A 17,407-nucleotide genomic window follows, 5' to 3' on the forward strand; every position below is an offset into this window, starting at 1 on the left:
GAAAAGAAAGACCTCCCTCGCCTTGTTCCGCCTTGAGCTTAGCATTGAGAAGTGCTACTCCCAGCGTCTTTCCTTGACATCGATACCAAATGCGTCAAGCTCACTTAAACACAAACACAAGCTCTTGGGCCAAGTTTCAAGAACATGATTTTCCCCCTCGCATTACTATCGGCTATTAATAGACAAGCTCTGCCTCATCATGGCGTCTAAATTTACCGGCATGATGCCGAGATGGTTTCGATCGTTTATTGCGCCTTGCGTTAGCCTGTCATTCAAGCGAAGCTTATTCCAACTCATTGTGTTTCCGTTATGCGTACATTTGCAACTGGTTTCAATACTGAGATTTCTCATGTTGACCAATTCCATCGCCTTTCAAAGGACGGGGAAGATTTTTCTCACTTGTTCCTTCTTCTTTCTCGCATCCGTACTAAGTCAGTATACAAAAGCATTAGTTGACATTTCTGTTTCACTCACTCCAAAGCCTCATTACAATACTTTACGTCATATGAAGGTCTCATCAAGTGATAGGCCAAAGGCAGGTTAATACATTATTATGCAGCTTGCTTTTATTGAACAGAGAAACGTGGGCTGATGTAGGAGGCCGATAAATCGCCGATGATGAGTCTACAGGCGGTAGCATTAGCAAGCACTGTCGCTAACTACGCGCACTAATGACTCAATTGCTTCCCAACAAGAGGACAAAAAGCAGACAGCTGCACGTTAACATTTGATGGAATTGGCGGCACAAAACCCTTCGAGCTATTGCTACATCCAATTCTTGGTATGGCATTTGAAGCATTCCGGGATTCGACGTCCCAAGCGTCGGCTTATTCGGAGCCACAAATCACCGCATGGCTTCAACATATTGGCTTACCCCCAGCATATGAACAGTACATATATAAGCCGACGGCCTTTCCAAAAACAGAACAATCGTTGAAAGTTCTATTTCGCGCTCAGATTACGACTTTTCCCTATGAAAATCTCTCCGTTCATTATTCTCCTACCCATCTGGTGGATATTCACCCCGATGCGCTATATACAAAGATGATGGGGGCGCTTAGCAATGGTAGAGGTGGTTATTGCATGGAACTCAGCATATTTTTTCATCACATGTTGAGGGGACTCGGGTTTCATGTATACATGACTGGTGTGCGTAATCGCACGCGGACAAACGGAGTGCCCCAAGGAGAGACTCAAGGATGGTGAGTGTCTCATTGCCTTATTTCTGCTGGGGTAACAGTTCTTTTTCTAAACACATGGATGATGTCAACAAGGACTCACATCAACAACATTATCCACCTCCCCGATGGATCCAAATTTAGTGCGGATGTAGCCTTTGGTGGTGATGGGCCAACTCTGCCTCTGCGCATGGACAATAATGCCACGATACACAGCAATCTAGGCAGTCAAGAAGTTCGCCTTGTTTATGATGTACTTCCGAAACAACGGCTGTTGGAGCCAAAGGTATGGATATATCAATACCGCAATGGCGCAGATAAGCCGTGGAGTTCATTTTACAGCTTTTTGGAAGTTGAGTTCTTTCAAGAAGATTTCGAAGTTCAAAATTGGTGGGCAAGTGCGAAAACACTACATCGTTGGACCGTATTGGCGGTAAGGTTCTTGCGAGAGGGAGAACCAAGCGAGTATCCGCATCAGGGCCGGAGGGCCAATTGCGGACAGGAAATAAACATTGTTGGCAAGGTGATGCTAGTGAACAATCTGGTTAAACTCAACATGGGTAACAAGACAACGGTAATCAGGCAGGTTGACTCGGAACAACAGAGATTGAGCGCGCTGTGGGATTACTTTGGTATTCGGCTAACAGAAGAAGAGGCTGGATCAATAAATGGATGGGATATGGCGTTGACCAATTCTAGCTAAGTATATAAAGAAGACAATGGTTACAAAAGACATTTAAGAGGGCGAAGTTGGCCTGTCACACTAGTGGTGCTACCTTCTTGTAATCAGTTTACTTCTTGTGTTTATTATTAGAAGCCCAGCGACAATGTCGTTGTATAAACGTCATTGAGTTCTATAAACGCTAGTGGTACGTTAGACCACCTGCATTGGATTAGCAGCATCTAATGCTGCATGTGTCCTATGTTGTCTTTGTCTCTAGCAGCGATGCAGATCGCCTTGTCTGGTTACTTTGCTGTCGCTATCCGCCCACGCCGGCGTCAATTCCCAGAGCCGCTCCGCGGGACACGGATCACAAAAGGCTCGTAGCGCCAGAGTTCATAGGCTTACAAGGGCTACAAACCCCCTGTCTCTGTCAAAAGGCTTCGAATGCGGGGTTTGATTTCCTCTTTGTATTGGATAAACGGAGCGTATCACTAGATGGAATCGATGTTCTACGGAAGTGAAATGAAGACGATTCGCGGATTGCGTAGGTAACAATTAATCGAATTGCAAGGCTTCTTACCCCTTAATAAATGCACGAAGGAATGTCCGGAGTGTTGCGCCTCAACCGATGTAGTATTTTTTGCTGGAGTCGGGCTGTTGAGAGCTTCCGTGTTTCTCAGCTCCGCTACTTGTTAATGGCTCACGGAACGATTGGCAGGTCTGCGGAGTTGGATGCGATACCCTGCAAATGGAGACGACTATGGTGCGAAATCCTACGAATAGGTACCAAATACGGAGCTCAAAGCTGACCGTGAGAGGCAAAATAAACATCCTACAGCATGAATGCCGCCTTATCCGAGGTGCCGGTATTCCGAGGTGGAATATACGAGCACACCGAAGGAGGGGCGGTTGGGCGGCTCGGCGATTTGGACTTTGAAGGCAATTCACTGGGAGCTAAATGAATGTTTGGATGGGTCAGACGAAAGAGTGAGAAAAAAAATGCGAGTAAATTGATGATGGTAGCAGAACACTAAAGACTGACAATCAGGTACACCCGAGTGAGCTGTACCGTCGTGGCTGAAACTCAATCTCTATTTGCAACCGCAGACCAATTTTGAAGCATTCGATGTAGTTCAACATGGGCTTTAATGTTTCGCTTCAAATGTTTCGCACTAAATTGCGCATCTTATAACTTCCAATGGGTTATGATTGCATGCGTGAAGGGTAATGCTTGTGAATCTCAATATGCTCGCCGTCACTTCCCCTCAGGCACACCAGCTTATTCTAATCATGTCCACTAAGATCAGCTTGTGATAAAAAAAAATGCATCCTAAATCTAGGTAGTGTATGGTAAAACCTTGCGCAACATATAATAAGTATTCAGCATCAATCGGCTGAAAGAAAGCAACAATTGAGCAAGGCGGCGATGTCTATAATTGTATATATAGTGACCAAAGACCTACATCACATCAGATCAGAGAGAAATAATACCAGATACTAGTAACTGCAAGGGGTAGACCAAAGCTTGGGTAGCAATAGACCTGTAGCTAGTTAGGCACCTTCACTAGTAAACACACCTTACGGAGTAGACATCGCCCATTTCTGGACGCGAGACGATATTTTGGCTAAATGGACCAACAATCCGGCCTGCGCCACGCGTTGTTTCGGTCAGTTTCCTGGCATTCGCCCATAATGACGCAGGTCAAGTTTGGTAGAGCTGACGCGGTTAGAAATAGTACTACATTACCCCATGCTCTTCCATCCATTCGCACATTCTATTGGATTGGCCCTCGTAGTGACGCGCCCAACATACCCGTAATGGAGGGTGCTAAGTAGATAAATAACACTCGTCGCCCCGTGTCCTTGGATCAACTTGCATATTCTCGGGTTCTACCACATTTCATGTTGTTTGCAGGGCCTCAGCTCGTGGATTTGATTACACAATTGTAGGCATCATTCGCTCTGCCAATCTCGCTGTGGTCAATTCTGCATTTCATCCCGGCGTATTGCGCAAACAGCAACGGTCGTTAAACCCAGCGCGAAGTTAGAGGTCTATTTACTCTCGCTTTACTACCATACCAAGTGTTTTTTCGTCAAACTAATGGCAACTTCGCTCCTCACTCTCTAACCCCAAGAATACAAGTTAATTCTCGCCTTAATTATTTTCCATCCTCAGTCAGTTTTTCAGACCTGATCCAAAGGTTTACGAATTAACGTCTGGTTCAGTTCCTAATTCACCACAGCGACGTGACGCTACGACGTAATCGTAGCACATCTGCTCACTATGGGCATCTATAGCGTTTCATTATCGTTTTTGCTGTTTGCTTCCGTGGGTTTAAGCGCCGATCTTCCGTCGATTCAGATTAAAGTACGTCCATGAGTTTACAATTTTCCCTTGGCACTGTAACCCCAAACAGTGGCCGCTCTGTCTGCAATTGGAAGGTTTTATCTAATCTCTTATCCCGCTCTTGTAGGGGTCCAAATTCTTTTACCCCAATGGCACTCAATTTTTCTTGAAAGGAGTTGCCTATCAGCAGGATTCTTCCGCCAATGGAGCGGTCTCGACCAACACGAAATTCGTCGACCCGTTAGCGAACGAGGCAAATTGCAAGCGTGATATTCCATTACTCAGTCAGCTTGGCACCAACGTTATCCGCACGTATGCAATCGATCCGACCGCCGATCATTCCGCTTGCATGTCCTTGCTCAACGATGCGGGTATATACGTTATTTCGGATCTTAGCAACCCCCAGCAGTCTATAAATCGTGGAAACCCGCAGTGGAATGTCGATCTTTTCACCCACTTTCAGCAGGTTGTAGACAGTTTCGCTAATTACACCAATGTGATTGGCTTCTTTGTTGGCAACGAGGTCACCAATAATGCTACCACGACATCTGCTTCCGCCTATGTGAAAGCTGCAGTGCGAGATGTGAAGCAGTACATCAAAGACAAGAAATACCGTGCTATGGGTGTGGGATACGCCGCCGATGACGACTCGGATATCAGAAACCAGATAGCCGCGTACTTCAACTGCGGGCCAACATCAGACAGTGTCGACTTCTTTGGGTACAATGTCTACGAATGGTGCGGCGAGAAAACTTTTGAGACATCCGGTTATAATCGAATTCTTGAGTTTTTCCAGGACTACTCTGTACCGGTTTTCTTTGCCGAATATGGCTGCAATCTCCCCAACGGAGCAGCAGACCGCATATTCCAAGAAACAGGTGCACTTTACGCACACAACATGACTGCGGTTCTCAGCGGTGGCATTGTCTATGAATACTTTGAAGAAACTAATGACTATGGTATGTATAAAGAAAGAGAGTTGTTTTTCCTTGATATGGGCACGGTGGCGAGCTGTGAAGCTAATGAAAATGAATCCATAGGCCTGGTCCAGATAAACGGCAATACCGCCACGAAACTTAAGGACTTTGGTGCTCTCCAACAACAGATTCAGGCAGTTAACATCCAAGGAGTTGAGATGTCAAGTTACAACCCTTCCAATCAGCCTGCCGACTGCCCTGCGGTCAATTCGACGTGGGAGTCGAGCGACAAGCTCCCGCCAACTCCCGACACCGACGCTTGCAGCTGCATGGTCAAGGCCTCCCAGTGTGTCGTCTCCAACAGTACAGACTCTACTGACTACGGAAGTTTATTTGACTATGTCTGCGGGTCTGATCAGAGCTTGTGCGACGGCATTAATGGCAACACCTCCACTGGCGATTACGGTGCATTTAGCATGTGCAGCGATCAGGACAAGCTGACGTATGTCCTGAACCAGTACTATCTGAAGCAGAACAAGGACAGCACTGCTTGTGACTTCAATAGCAGCGCCGAGACGCAAACTGCCTCTGGAAGTGTGGACAAGTGCAGTGCCGCGGCCGCCTCCAGCAACTCTACAGACTCGGGCGACTCTTCAGGTTCAGGCAGCGATGATAAGGACAATGGCAGTGCGGATTCTCTGATCCCTGGAAGCTGGCCTCTTGGCACAGCAATGTTTATTACTCTTCTTGTAAGCACAGGCATGATAAGCCTATAATTATTTTACATTTAATGAAGACAAGAATTTACGGAAAGACAAGTGGTCTCCAAGACGAGTTGGCCTTTCCCACGCAATCTTCCTATCGACTTTGTAGATCCTCTGAGAGTATTGGGGCATACAGCGCACAATCTTTTAACCGATTTATCGATTGATTGCCGAGTAGGGTATCTTACTGAACTCGCTACAGATAGTAATGAGGCAACTGCGAGATCAACTGTCAAGTATAGGTCCAGCGGCCAACCAACCTAGGCTACAAGTGTTGCCTCAGATGACATCTGTCTTGGTGATTTTCAACAAGATGGAGTCACATTGTGGAAGAGTACTTTCAGCCTCCAGCGAATTTGGCCTCGGGTATTTTATTTGGAGCTCTGCTGCGGTCTGGATCGGGTGTCGCGGCGATGTGACGCGGGGCTTGTATAACCGACGCGGCATTTTATAAGAGCCCGTACAAGAACGAGACGCAGCTCTGAGCTCTGTTGACTTCTTTGCTTTTCATCTGTACCAGATTGACTGTGTCTAGAAGACAGCAATAGTTGCCACGCGTCTCTGTGTTGTATATCCCTCGTCACGAAGCAGCCCAGCTAGGGGAATTACAGAACACAAACCTCAACCGCCAGAATACCCCGCACTGCAGTGCCGTTCCAGGTCCAACTGTCACCATGCCTGTCTATCATGTTGGTATGTTGCACCTGGCTATTAACGCAGACTAAGAGCCTCTCAAATAACAGAGATTTCAGTTCTCTTTAAACTGAAGCCGGATGTAACTGCTGAGCAAGTGGACGATTTGCGAGAAATGGTTCTTGGCATGCATGGCCAGATTCCTGGTACGCTATCTTTTACTTCAGCTACGGCACAAATCATTAATGATCATCACAGGGTTGCTCAAAATTTCCTTCGGAGAGCCACTGCCGATTACAGCTTCGCGAGCACAGGGATTTAATATCGGAATCGTTGCTATTCTTGATAAAGCTGATACCATTCCGATATACGCAGCTCATGCAGCTCATCAGCCGTATGAATACATCTTTCCAAGATAGAAGAACCATGCTGATTTAATTGTTTAGGGTAATGAAGAAGAGAGAAGAACTTTGCACTGATGCGTTGGCTTATGACATGGAATTTGACGTCTAGTGCCCTGGGTATAGAACTCTGAGAATGTGTAGTGAGATTTATTCTTAACTCTTTGATGAGCCGTAGAGAAAAGTTATCGCTGCTATTTATCTTGCCAATGGAAGACACTGGGGTTCAGGATTGCCATCTCCGTTTTTATTTAGCACACCCCCCGTGACTTCGTTTCCCTCTTCAATTCTGCTCATCCATCTACTTCGCTTCTTACAGTTTTGAGCCTGCTTTCTCTTGAAAAGCGTATTCTATCTAGCTTACCCTCATTATTCAGTTATGACTCATCCTTATGACATATTCTTCACCCTAAAAGCCACCAATAATCTTGAAGTCATATACTTGCAGACGAGCTTGAGCTTCCCAAATTAGCGATCATCGGAAAACCGGGTAATTTAATCCATGATAACCTTACATGCCTAGCGCGGTTCAATGCTTAGCTGTGCTCCACTGTAGTCTCGTTCTATAAGCAGCCCTACCCCCGACATCAATCGTGAAAGTCGACCGTGTTCCCTCTCTCTCTAGCTGACTTTAAGTAGCAACATTCTACTCAATGTCTTATATAGTGTGGCAAGAGGACTTTGAGTGGTCTCAAGATGTGTAAAATTATTAATAAGAGCGAAATAGGATTTTTATTGCAAGCCCTCCCCATGAAGCAGATTGTATATCCATAATTACACGTTCAAGCCAGTCTTCTTCAATGACTCGACTCAATTAAGCTGTTATACCGGGATTTCGTATGTGCCACCGCGTCTCTAAACAAAAAGTATGAGTAGTTGTTGTGCACCTTATGCAAAAATTCTGACTCCTTTGGTTCGCTCGAAGTTGGGTCACAGACCAAGCACTCTAGACTAAGACGAAATTTAATCTCATCTGCCTTGTTGTGTATACTTGGGTCCAATTGCTTGACGGAAAATCGATGACAACCAGCGAAACTCCCCTTATTGTCACCAAAGACAATAACAGCCCTACTTCCTGTCGATTCGCTAGCCTGGCTATCTGAGAGTTCGATCTCAGCAACTTGGAATGTTCCCCACAGAATACTAGATATAGGAGGGAGCTGGGTGTCGGATAGTTGTTTTGCGCTCCAAATGACTTTTTGATCCGTAGTTGGAGTCAACTCTATTTTAATGTGAGATTCATATACTAACAACCAATTCAAACCCCCTGGCTACTTACCATCATAAGATACTTTTGATAAAGGGAAAAGAGTAAGGGCTATGCTCTCCGGGAGAAAAACTGGCCCTGAAAAAAAGCCCGTAACGAATGCAGACAGCAGATCCTTCTCCGACGCCACATTTTTTCTCGCGCACATTGATAAGATAATAGAGTGAGAATCTCCTTTGCTGGCATGGCTTCGTGGATTTACAAGTTTTCGAACAGTGCTTGAATTTACCAGAGTTTCTGATACTGCCACACTTGACTGAATATGCCTTGGATTGGTTTGCCGGAGACTATCGCGTAGTCTCAAGGCATACGCCCCGCCGACGCCAGCGAAAGCCAGGGTCGTCCCTATTGTGATCGTCTTTGGAGTGAAAGCTTCCGCTATCCTTCGGATGGGACTAAACATTTTGAAAAATAACAGTCCAATTACTTGAAGTATGACAAAGACAAGATTTTCATGAATGCTGAATACTTAAATACTGCCAGGGATTACGGACTTGCTGTTGGCCGAACCCCCGGGCAGCGGCCCGACATATCCCGCGTATAGAAAATATCTCACGTTTCATTCTCCTAGCACATTAATTGAAAGGATTTGACCAGTTATAGGATTCAGCCATTCGGTATGTAATTTTTGGAGGTTGAAATGTGTGTTTCGGAGTCTTTTAGGCAATTCCAGCCATCGTTGTGCGTAAAGCAATATAGCGCTATGGACAAAGATTTACGGACCAATTATTTCTTTTGAAGTGCGCACCTGTGAAATGGCTGTGAAGCACTTTTACTTCCAGTCTATGAGCTAAGTGTAACAGGACATTTAGAGAATGACCCTCTATTTCTCACACGAAAAGTATAGAAACTTATAAATAGTTTAGATATTACTAGTAGGTGTGCTCAATTCTTGTAGTACATTACAGGGTATGTAGTATATTCTCCTCACGAGAAGCCAAAGCAAATGTCCCACACTCGCGTACCGCTTTCCATATTATACAAGTTGCATTGCGTGTTACGCGTTTACTCGTTTACTCGTATACTCGTATAAACTGGAAGCAAACATACGACCTTGATTCAATCGTTCGTCTTTGCTGTCTAGCGCTGAGTAAGTGGCTGAGAGTAGGTAAGCCAGACCCCAACTATTATTCTTTTTCTTTAAAAAAGTATAAGTAGTGCGATATAACTACATCGGCAAATCGGCTCCTAGGTCGTTGTTTGGAGAAATGCTATAGTTTCTATAATCTGTTTAAACTGCGATTGGCGCCCAAATCGTCATTTGATAGAGCATACTGACTACTTCCAAATGCAGACAGATAACTTAGATATGCTTTAGCTTATATAACCATAGCTCTTTCATTTGTAATTGAAGTGCCGCCGATTATTCGATTTTAGTAAGATATTGCGCGTAGCCCCAATTATTGGAAATGGGCGCCTTACTTGTATTTATAGGTACTAATGGACCTGTTTCTGAGGTATATCGCGTGAGCATGCACTAAAGCCATTGAGCTCAATCTTACATGCACTGCGTACATAGATTGCTCAACTCTTTCCCCTCTTTCGGATTTTTCACATTCAGAACATCGCTAGATACTTGACGCGCGAGGATAGTCAGGAAGAGAGATACAAATGTCTGCCGCCAAGCCAATTTTGATCTCAGGCGGTGGCCTTTCATCGCTGCTGCTGGCCCAATCCCTGCGGCGATCTAATATACCCTTTAGGATCTTCGAGCGCGATGCGTCATTTACTTTCCGAGCTCAAGGATACCGACTGAGGTTATCTACAGAAGGACTTGAGGCCATCGAATCGGTTCTTGATGCCCCAACATGGCAGAAATTCTGGGATAAGTGTGGAAAGACCGGTGGTAGCGGTTTCACTGCAATGGATGCCATAACGGGAGAAGAAACGGAACATACAGCTCCCGAAGCTTTGGCTTCTCGAGGCGGCAAAATTGTGGGCATCGCCCGGGGAGATATGCGTAAGGTGTTTGCGGAGGGCTGCGAAGAACACATTGAATGGGCCAAAAACGTAACCGGCTATGAATTAACTGATGACGGGGTTGTTGCCATATTCTCCGACGGATCTAAGTCAATCGAAGGCTCCATGCTTGTGGGGGGCGAGGGTATCTACTCCAAAGTCGCGAAGCAGCTCTCTGGTGGAAGACTCAAGGTCTATGACACAGGCGCTAGGGGAATACACGGACAGGCCCCCACGACTGCGTTCAAGGGTCTGGGAGAAGGAGTCTTCACCGTGCGGGATAAGACCCGACCGGACGGTGCCGTGTTCATCATCACCAACATTCGTCCTGATCAAATGGACGACCCCGACATTCAGTTTGGATGGACAATGGGAGGCCAGCCAGGTGTAATCCAGGTCCCCAACGACGATTACAGCATCGTGGGCAAACAGGCTGCTGACATTGCCAAGTCACTCGTGAAGAATTGGCATCCGCGATTCAAGCCCTTGTTTGATGAGATGATCGAGTCCGAAGCGGCATTTTGGAAGATTACATGCTCGACACCATCAGGCGTACCAGAATGGCCAAACGAGCCTCGTGTGACAGTTATAGGAGACGCCGTACACTCAATGACACCCGCGGGAGGAATTGGGGCGAATACTGCCGTTCAAGATTCTGCGCTGCTAGGAAGATTATTGGGTGAGGCCGGAGGCTATGCACCTGGTGTTACGGCTGCCTACGAAAAAGAAATGAGAATTTATGGTAGCAAAGCTGTTCATCAGAGCTATACGACGGCAGTTAGTTCGTTTGGCGTCAAAATTGATGAAGCGACTAGTCCAACGGTCTAGATATAATGCATTCGGTTATAATATAAAGCATTACTACACCGTAGTGTAAAAACGCGCATCTCTCACTAGAATCGGTTGGCATTTTATAAGCAGATCACGTCAATGAGTAACCGGTAATGCATATCTTAATACACTGTAACTGGATAGACCTACGTTTGGCTTGATTGGACAATCGCATATCTATCATCTCAGCGAGAGATGGGTGGCCACATACCATAAGTAAACTCGCTGTAAATACTCACAGAGTCCAAAAACCTCATAGAGAGGACAACTGTGATGTCTGCAGAAATACTGTCCAAAATCTATGCATGCTATGATAGGTACTGCCCTCTTGCCTAAGATTAGGGAGCTAATAAGGAAGAGTGATGATGTTGTAGGAGCTTCTATATGGGCCATCTAACACGATATTGCCGAATGTGCATGTCAATGGCCGCATCTACATCTAAACTCCGTTGAAAGACATGGACAGGGGGCATTTTAGATGCTGGCGTACGTACGAACCACCTCGGTGGTTGCTTACACAGCAGCATTTCTTAGACGGTTAGCCTCGCAACCCTGGCATCTGGCTGCAACAATACTTAAGAAATAGCAGTAATTTCACTATTCATAAAACAACTTATGATATATAATTCTCTTAATAATAGGCTACTCATGTCGGAAGTTTCCACGCGAATTCCCTGGTAGGCTATTCATCTCGGGAACTTCCTTGTTACTGCCATGTGTCCCTCAAACATCGATGTAGCTGAGCACTAGCGAGAGGTGGGGATTCTGGCTAGCTGCTCTCAGCAGGCCTTCGCAATTTTGTATCATTAGGTTCTATTTCGACCAAGTCGGTGGTAAGTGTAGATTAAGTCCGGGTCTCCAGTTCACTTAGCCAATTATCTACTCATACTTTCGACTATATCTAATGCCTTATTTGGTTGATGTGATAGATCTGAATAACGTGTTTTGCGCCATCCATTGCCTTGGCAAATTGAACATCTCTTCCTACAATGTTTAGGTGGTTCATAGGCCAGAAGATGCTGCTAGAACCGCGCATAGTAGTTACAATGAACCGCTAGATTACGTCTGTGTTCTCTTTATTAAGTGAAACATCTCAGAAATTGCGCGTATTCGGTTCTAGAGTCGCCCGGGTTTGGGTCAGTTTGTCGATGATCAAGATTAGTGATCTTTACCAATTGGGTAAATGGTAGCTTGGGAATACTTACCAAGTTAGTGTATAAAAGATTTCGATGAGTCAACCGGAGTTAACTTGTACAAGGATGTTTTACATTATTCATTTAGGCTTTGCTGTTCTAGAGACAAAGACATACGATGCCTTTCGCCTTAGTGACGGATTCTTTCCCGGTCAAATGCAAACAATAATGGAAGAAGAATTATGTATTAGTATTAGATAAATCCACTGTTGACAAATCTTTTAGTTACTCTTTCACATGCAGTATTGTAGCCTTGCTCGTTGTTAAATGAAATTGTGGCCATCGAAATGGACATATATAAATACGCATCGTTGAATTCTTCTTCTTCAGTTGCGTTATCGAGATCTTAACGACCTTGAAATAATGGCAGATATTACTCATGACACAACATCAGAGACCATGAGTGTCTCCGGGGACCCAAATTCGCTGGAAAGGGGTCAGATTAACCTACCTGCTAACAGAGAAAAAGATGAGCATGAGCAAGGAAGTCAAGATCAGCAGTCGCCCTATCCCAACGAGCAATGGGATTGGGAGACAGATCCACATAATCCATACAATTGGCCTGCAAGCAGAAAAGCATGGCAGATTGCCATTGTTTCCTCAATGGCATTTACAGCGTTTGTTTGCACACTTGTAGATGTTGGCAGTACATATATCTAACATTCTGACCAGATCCTTCGGCACCTCAGTAATGACTGCAGCTCCAGAACAACTCATCAATGAATTCGGTGTGACGACAACACAATCAATTTTACCTCTTTCGCTCTATGTCTTCGCTCTTGCGCTGGGACCAGTAATCGGGGGACCGTTATCGGAGACGATTGGAAGATATTATATCTTCATGATAGGCGTCCTCATTGGAGCTCTTTTCGCCATCGGCTGTGGCACGGTACAAACCTTCGCTGGACTTTGCATTCTTCGCTTTTTATCTGGTCTCTTCTTCGCCCCCACGTTGGCAATCTCCGGCGGAACTCTTAATGAGATATATAAGCCGGAACACCGAGGCATACCATCTACCTTTTTCATTACGACACCTTTGCTGGGGCCAGGTTTCGGGTACGTATAGCGATGAATAACCAATTCTTTCTTTCTTAAAGTGAGAGAAGAAACGTGCTGATTGTCATCTGCGTAGTCCTGTTATTGGAGGTTTTGTTACGCAGAGAAAGGGCTGGCGATGGACACAATGGACAATTATTTTCTTTTCAATCTTTAGCCTTCTTCTTGGTCTCCTTTTCGGCAGAGAAACGTTTCATCCTATTCTCAAGAAGCGCAAAGCAAAGCAAGTTGGACAGCCGATACCACCGCCGCCACCTCTCCGTATGAGGCTGAAGCTCTTCATGACTGTTGCGCTTTTTCGGCCCTTACTCATGCTGGCGATCGAGCCAATTACAACCCTATTCTGCTTGTATTCGGCGTTGGAGTTTGCCACTCTATTCTCATTTTTCGCTGCAATTCCGTATGTGTTCCAAGAAGTGTACCACTTCTCCACGGAGCAAGTGGGCTTGGTGTTCGTTTCCATCATCATCGGCTGTGTTTTGGGCGCCATAACACTTATACTATGCAACAAGTATTTTTACCTTCCCCAAGTTACAAAATATCCTCCTCACCAGGTACCTCCGGAACATCGGCTGTATGCTGCTATGATCGGTAGTATCGGTCTCCCTCTTGGGTTGTTTTGGTTTGGTTGGACCTCAAAGTCCGATATATCTTGGGCCAGTCCCGCAGTTGCTATTATCCCATTTACTTGGGGTAATTTGTGTTTGTTTACAGGCAGCCTGCAGTACTTAATTGACACCTATCAGGGAATGACCATTGCAAGCGCCGTGAGCGCTAATAGTTTAGCCAGATATATTCTTTCCGGTGCATTTCCACTCTTCACTACTCAAAGTAAGTTATGTCTCGTTCAAACGCGTATTGTAATATTGCTGACACATTAAATGCAGTGTACAGGAACTTGGGCATTGGCTGGGCAAGCAGCTTACTTGGCTTTTTCGCAGTGGCCCTTTTGCCGGTTCCGTGGATTTTTTTCAAGTTTGGAAAGCTTATTAGATCAAAAAGCCGATATGAGGCGTCCAAATTCTAATATCCTCTCTCATCGATACACACACACACACACAAGAATATCACAGATTTTAGAGTCCCTGTTAGCCCAAGCTCCAGAATTATTGGCGAAACTTACTTGGTGTTGATAAAGCAGATGGGAGATTGTCTTGAAAAGGGTAGGTGGCCGATTTTTGTTGGAAGCCATTGTGTACTTGTCTGGCATGCTGGCTGTCCGTATCCTGTGGTCATCAACGCGCAGCGCAGGTGTTGTTATATACTGATAGATCAATTAATTTAATGACACTCATACCTAATCACTGAAAGACGATTATCCAAACTGATGCGCAATGTTTGTTAAGTGCACCAAGATACGCAGCAAATTTGTATGGGGCCTTTGAGACCTCATGCGCAATAGAGTCTTTTAGTGCTATCCTCAGCACTATGCAGGCAATGACGAAATGAATAATAGTGAGCTGCATTTTCCGCTCCCGCCGAAGATGGAGATCTTACGAAGACCCAGAGGGGTTGCCAGCAGCAAAAAAGGTAAAAAGCAATATTTTCAAACGTGAAGGTCATCTTCTCTTATTGTATTAACCGTCATTGCATTGCTCATATATTGGCTCATGTGCTCGACACAATTACGACTTGGATGACAACGGGAGCACAAAGAAATATTAATTCCCCATTGGACCTGAATGTGTCAAACCACTGGCAACGGGAGTTCCTTCAGCGCCGAAGATGAGCACTAGCAGGTCAGCACGCTGCCTGAATAAGTTTAAAGAGGGCGATTACAATGTACCTCCAGGCATATTGTATGGTGTTTAACATAATAAGTATTGTGAGAGTTTACTCACTTTAGCGCAAAGGCAACGAGCGATCAAATGAACTCAAAAAAGTTGTACCAGATGGCAAAACGAATAGAGAGACCATGTTCTAATATATAACAAGCTTTACATCCCGAGGCTGATGATGGATATCTGTTTTACATTTTGCTGCCTCATCTTGCGCATCGGATTTGCGACCTTTGTTCTCACATCCGCATCTCAACACTCCTCACACATAGCTACCGGAGGGAATCTTATTCCATCGTTAAAGAGTCATGACGCAAAAGAAAATCTTGAGAAATAAAGTAGCAGTCTGTGGACTGGGTAAGAATTATGGCCTACTTCAACTGGCTTGCACCTTAACCCCATCCCCAACAGCGAGGACACCTGCCGTCGTTACTCTACTAACTGAACATGCGGAAAGGTATTGCGGGCATCTCAGCCGTGAAGAACTTGACTGAAGCTGGTTTCGATGTAACTGGATTCGAAGCTTCCGATGCAATTGGTGGCCTCTGGCACTATACCGAGGATGCGAGGACAAGCTGCTTATCTAGTAAGCGGTGTCATCCCCTACTGAATTTCCGTGTCTCACCATCATTTTATTCGACAGATACAAGAGCGCTAGGTCGGAGGGATACGGTGAGTGAACTGATATTCTTGAAGAAATGAATGTGGCTAATTCTACAGTTCGGCTTTTCTGACTTTCCTTATGCTGGTGGTATGTCTAACGTTCTTCGCTTGCATGCCTAACTTCATACATGTTGATACTTACACAGAGTTCCTAGGTGCATCTGATGGCCCACTCTATCCAAAAGAAATTCAGGCATTTCTGGAGTCATATGCGCAGCATTTTGACATTATTCACCGATTTCGACTCAATACAAGAGTGACAAACATCAGTCGAGTTGGCGATAGGTGGTCTTTATTGCTTACGAATGCAGAAGGGAAAAGGGAAGAAGAAATGTTTGACAGGCTGGTCGTTTGTACTGGACTCTTCCAAACACCAAAAGAGCCTCGTGTTGAAGGTCTCGACCAATTCAGAGGTGAAGTACTAAATGCCCATACGTACAAAAGGTAAGAGGATGCCTGTGCGCAGTATGATGGCCAAGCTGTTAGGTATCTAATCCGAAGCTTCTTAGCCCAAAGAACTTCGACGGAAAGCGAGTATTGGTTGTTGGACTTGGCTCCACGGCAACAGACATTGCCCGAGGTCTTGCAGGCAGAGCCAATCAAATTTTCATATCTCACCGAAATGGGTGCCTGATGGTAGAAACGATTTCTATCTTGGTCAAAGTATCTGCTGATATGATGCGCAGTTGCCGTACGGTAAGGCAAACGATGTATGCTTCCCCCCTCTCCGCGAGCAGCGGAAAGCCGCGAAAAGACCACCCTTTGAACAAGGCCGAATGCTACACAAAGCCTTTCTCGAAATGCAAGACGAAGCGTTTGATCTGCGGCCAGAGTGGGGTCTTGCTAACGCTCCTGCAATGCCTCATAAGCTGCCAATCATTGGAGACGAATTTTATGACCTTCTCGTATCTGGGGCTGTTACCTTGGTTGCTGGGGTAAAACGGGTTCTTGAGTCCCATGTAGAACTCACAGACGGGAACAAACTGGAAGTCGATGCCATAATATTTGCAATTGGCTACAACAAGTCCTTTTCACTGTTGGGTCCCTACGATCCCTCTAGACATATGCCCCAGGCATGGAAAGACGCTCGTGGTTCTACGGGACGACCTCTCCCAAGGCTTTACCAGGGCATCTTTTCATTAGATTTCCCAGACTCTCTCGCCTACTCAGAGAATGTAGGTCCCACTTTATCTGCTTCGATCAACGCGGATCTGGCGTCAATGGCCCTGGCCCAGGTCTGGCTCGGAACTTCAAGGTTGCCGTCCGCTAGTGAGATGGCGAAGAATGCCGACACACAAAATCAGATGGCGATATCCCTGGCAAAAGACGGCGAGATTTTCGATCCTGCCTTTGTGAATACTACGGAATGGAGTATATGGGCTGACAGGGCGGCAGGTCTGGGTATTCAGGACAGAATTGGGTACGGGTGGAAATCCTGGTGGCTGTGGTTGACAGACTATCGTCTATACAAAACACTTTTGGATGGAAAGTTTGTGCCACAGGTCTATAGAATTTTCGATGAAGGGAAACGGAAACCGTGGAAAGGCGCTCGTGAATCGTTTTTCAAGGCCAATGGAATGGATTGACCACTCATTGCCTGTCGGAAGCTCCGATACCTGAGCTTATGTTTGGTTTGGACGTTTCGGTAATTGCTTCGATGTTCAGTCCCGAAAATCCGAGCGTATATTCCGAAGAGCTGGTATAAAGATACTGCATGCGAATATTGAACTTTCTCTGACATATCGAACCTTCAAAT

The 17,407-nt window shown here is 45.5% G+C and overlaps 6 protein-coding genes across 6 annotated transcripts; all 6 read left to right on the forward strand.

The window, feature by feature from the left end:
• Window positions 1-1,140: 1,140 nt before the first annotated feature.
• On the forward strand, window positions 1,141-1,881 carry T069G_10094 (n-acetyltransferase domain-containing protein; the record flags this gene model as incomplete). The annotated part of the gene is made up of 2 exons (XM_056177304.1): window positions 1,141-1,202; window positions 1,275-1,881. 2 exons carry the CDS (start codon window positions 1,141-1,143, stop codon window positions 1,879-1,881), a joined length of 669 nt encoding a protein of 222 aa, XP_056025782.1.
• Window positions 1,882-4,126: 2,245 nt separating this feature from the next.
• Window positions 4,127-5,882, forward strand: T069G_10095 (glucanosyltransferase domain-containing protein; the record flags this gene model as incomplete). Its single annotated transcript, XM_056177305.1, has 3 exons — window positions 4,127-4,210; window positions 4,317-5,148; window positions 5,230-5,882. 3 exons carry the CDS (start codon window positions 4,127-4,129, stop codon window positions 5,880-5,882), a joined length of 1,569 nt encoding a protein of 522 aa, XP_056025783.1.
• A 662-nt stretch (window positions 5,883-6,544) lies between these two features.
• On the forward strand, window positions 6,545-7,016 carry T069G_10096 (stress responsive a/B barrel domain-containing protein; the record flags this gene model as incomplete). Its single annotated transcript, XM_056177306.1, has 4 exons — window positions 6,545-6,563; window positions 6,623-6,709; window positions 6,762-6,897; window positions 6,950-7,016. The coding sequence occupies 4 exons, from the start codon at window positions 6,545-6,547 to the stop codon at window positions 7,014-7,016; spliced, it is 309 nt and encodes a 102-aa protein (XP_056025784.1).
• Window positions 7,017-9,782: 2,766 nt separating this feature from the next.
• Window positions 9,783-10,958, forward strand: T069G_10097 (FAD binding domain-containing protein; the record flags this gene model as incomplete). The annotated part of the gene is made up of 2 exons (XM_056177307.1): window positions 9,783-10,275; window positions 10,336-10,958. The coding sequence occupies 2 exons, from the start codon at window positions 9,783-9,785 to the stop codon at window positions 10,956-10,958; spliced, it is 1,116 nt and encodes a 371-aa protein (XP_056025785.1).
• A 1,595-nt stretch (window positions 10,959-12,553) lies between these two features.
• T069G_10098 (major facilitator superfamily domain-containing protein) lies at window positions 12,554-14,237 on the forward strand (the record flags this gene model as incomplete). Its single annotated transcript, XM_056177308.1, has 5 exons — window positions 12,554-12,771; window positions 12,827-13,210; window positions 13,287-13,910; window positions 13,992-14,041; window positions 14,098-14,237. The coding sequence occupies 5 exons, from the start codon at window positions 12,554-12,556 to the stop codon at window positions 14,235-14,237; spliced, it is 1,416 nt and encodes a 471-aa protein (XP_056025786.1).
• A 1,745-nt stretch (window positions 14,238-15,982) lies between these two features.
• On the forward strand, window positions 15,983-17,237 carry T069G_10099 (flavin-binding monooxygenase-like domain-containing protein; the record flags this gene model as incomplete). The annotated part of the gene is made up of 3 exons (XM_056177309.1): window positions 15,983-16,095; window positions 16,161-16,287; window positions 16,338-17,237. The coding sequence occupies 3 exons, from the start codon at window positions 15,983-15,985 to the stop codon at window positions 17,235-17,237; spliced, it is 1,140 nt and encodes a 379-aa protein (XP_056025787.1).
• Between the last annotated feature and the right edge of the window lie 170 nt (window positions 17,238-17,407).

This window comes from Trichoderma breve, chromosome 6, assembly GCF_028502605.1.
Source record: "Trichoderma breve strain T069 chromosome 6, whole genome shotgun sequence".
Taxonomy (NCBI): domain Eukaryota; kingdom Fungi; phylum Ascomycota; class Sordariomycetes; order Hypocreales; family Hypocreaceae; genus Trichoderma; species Trichoderma breve.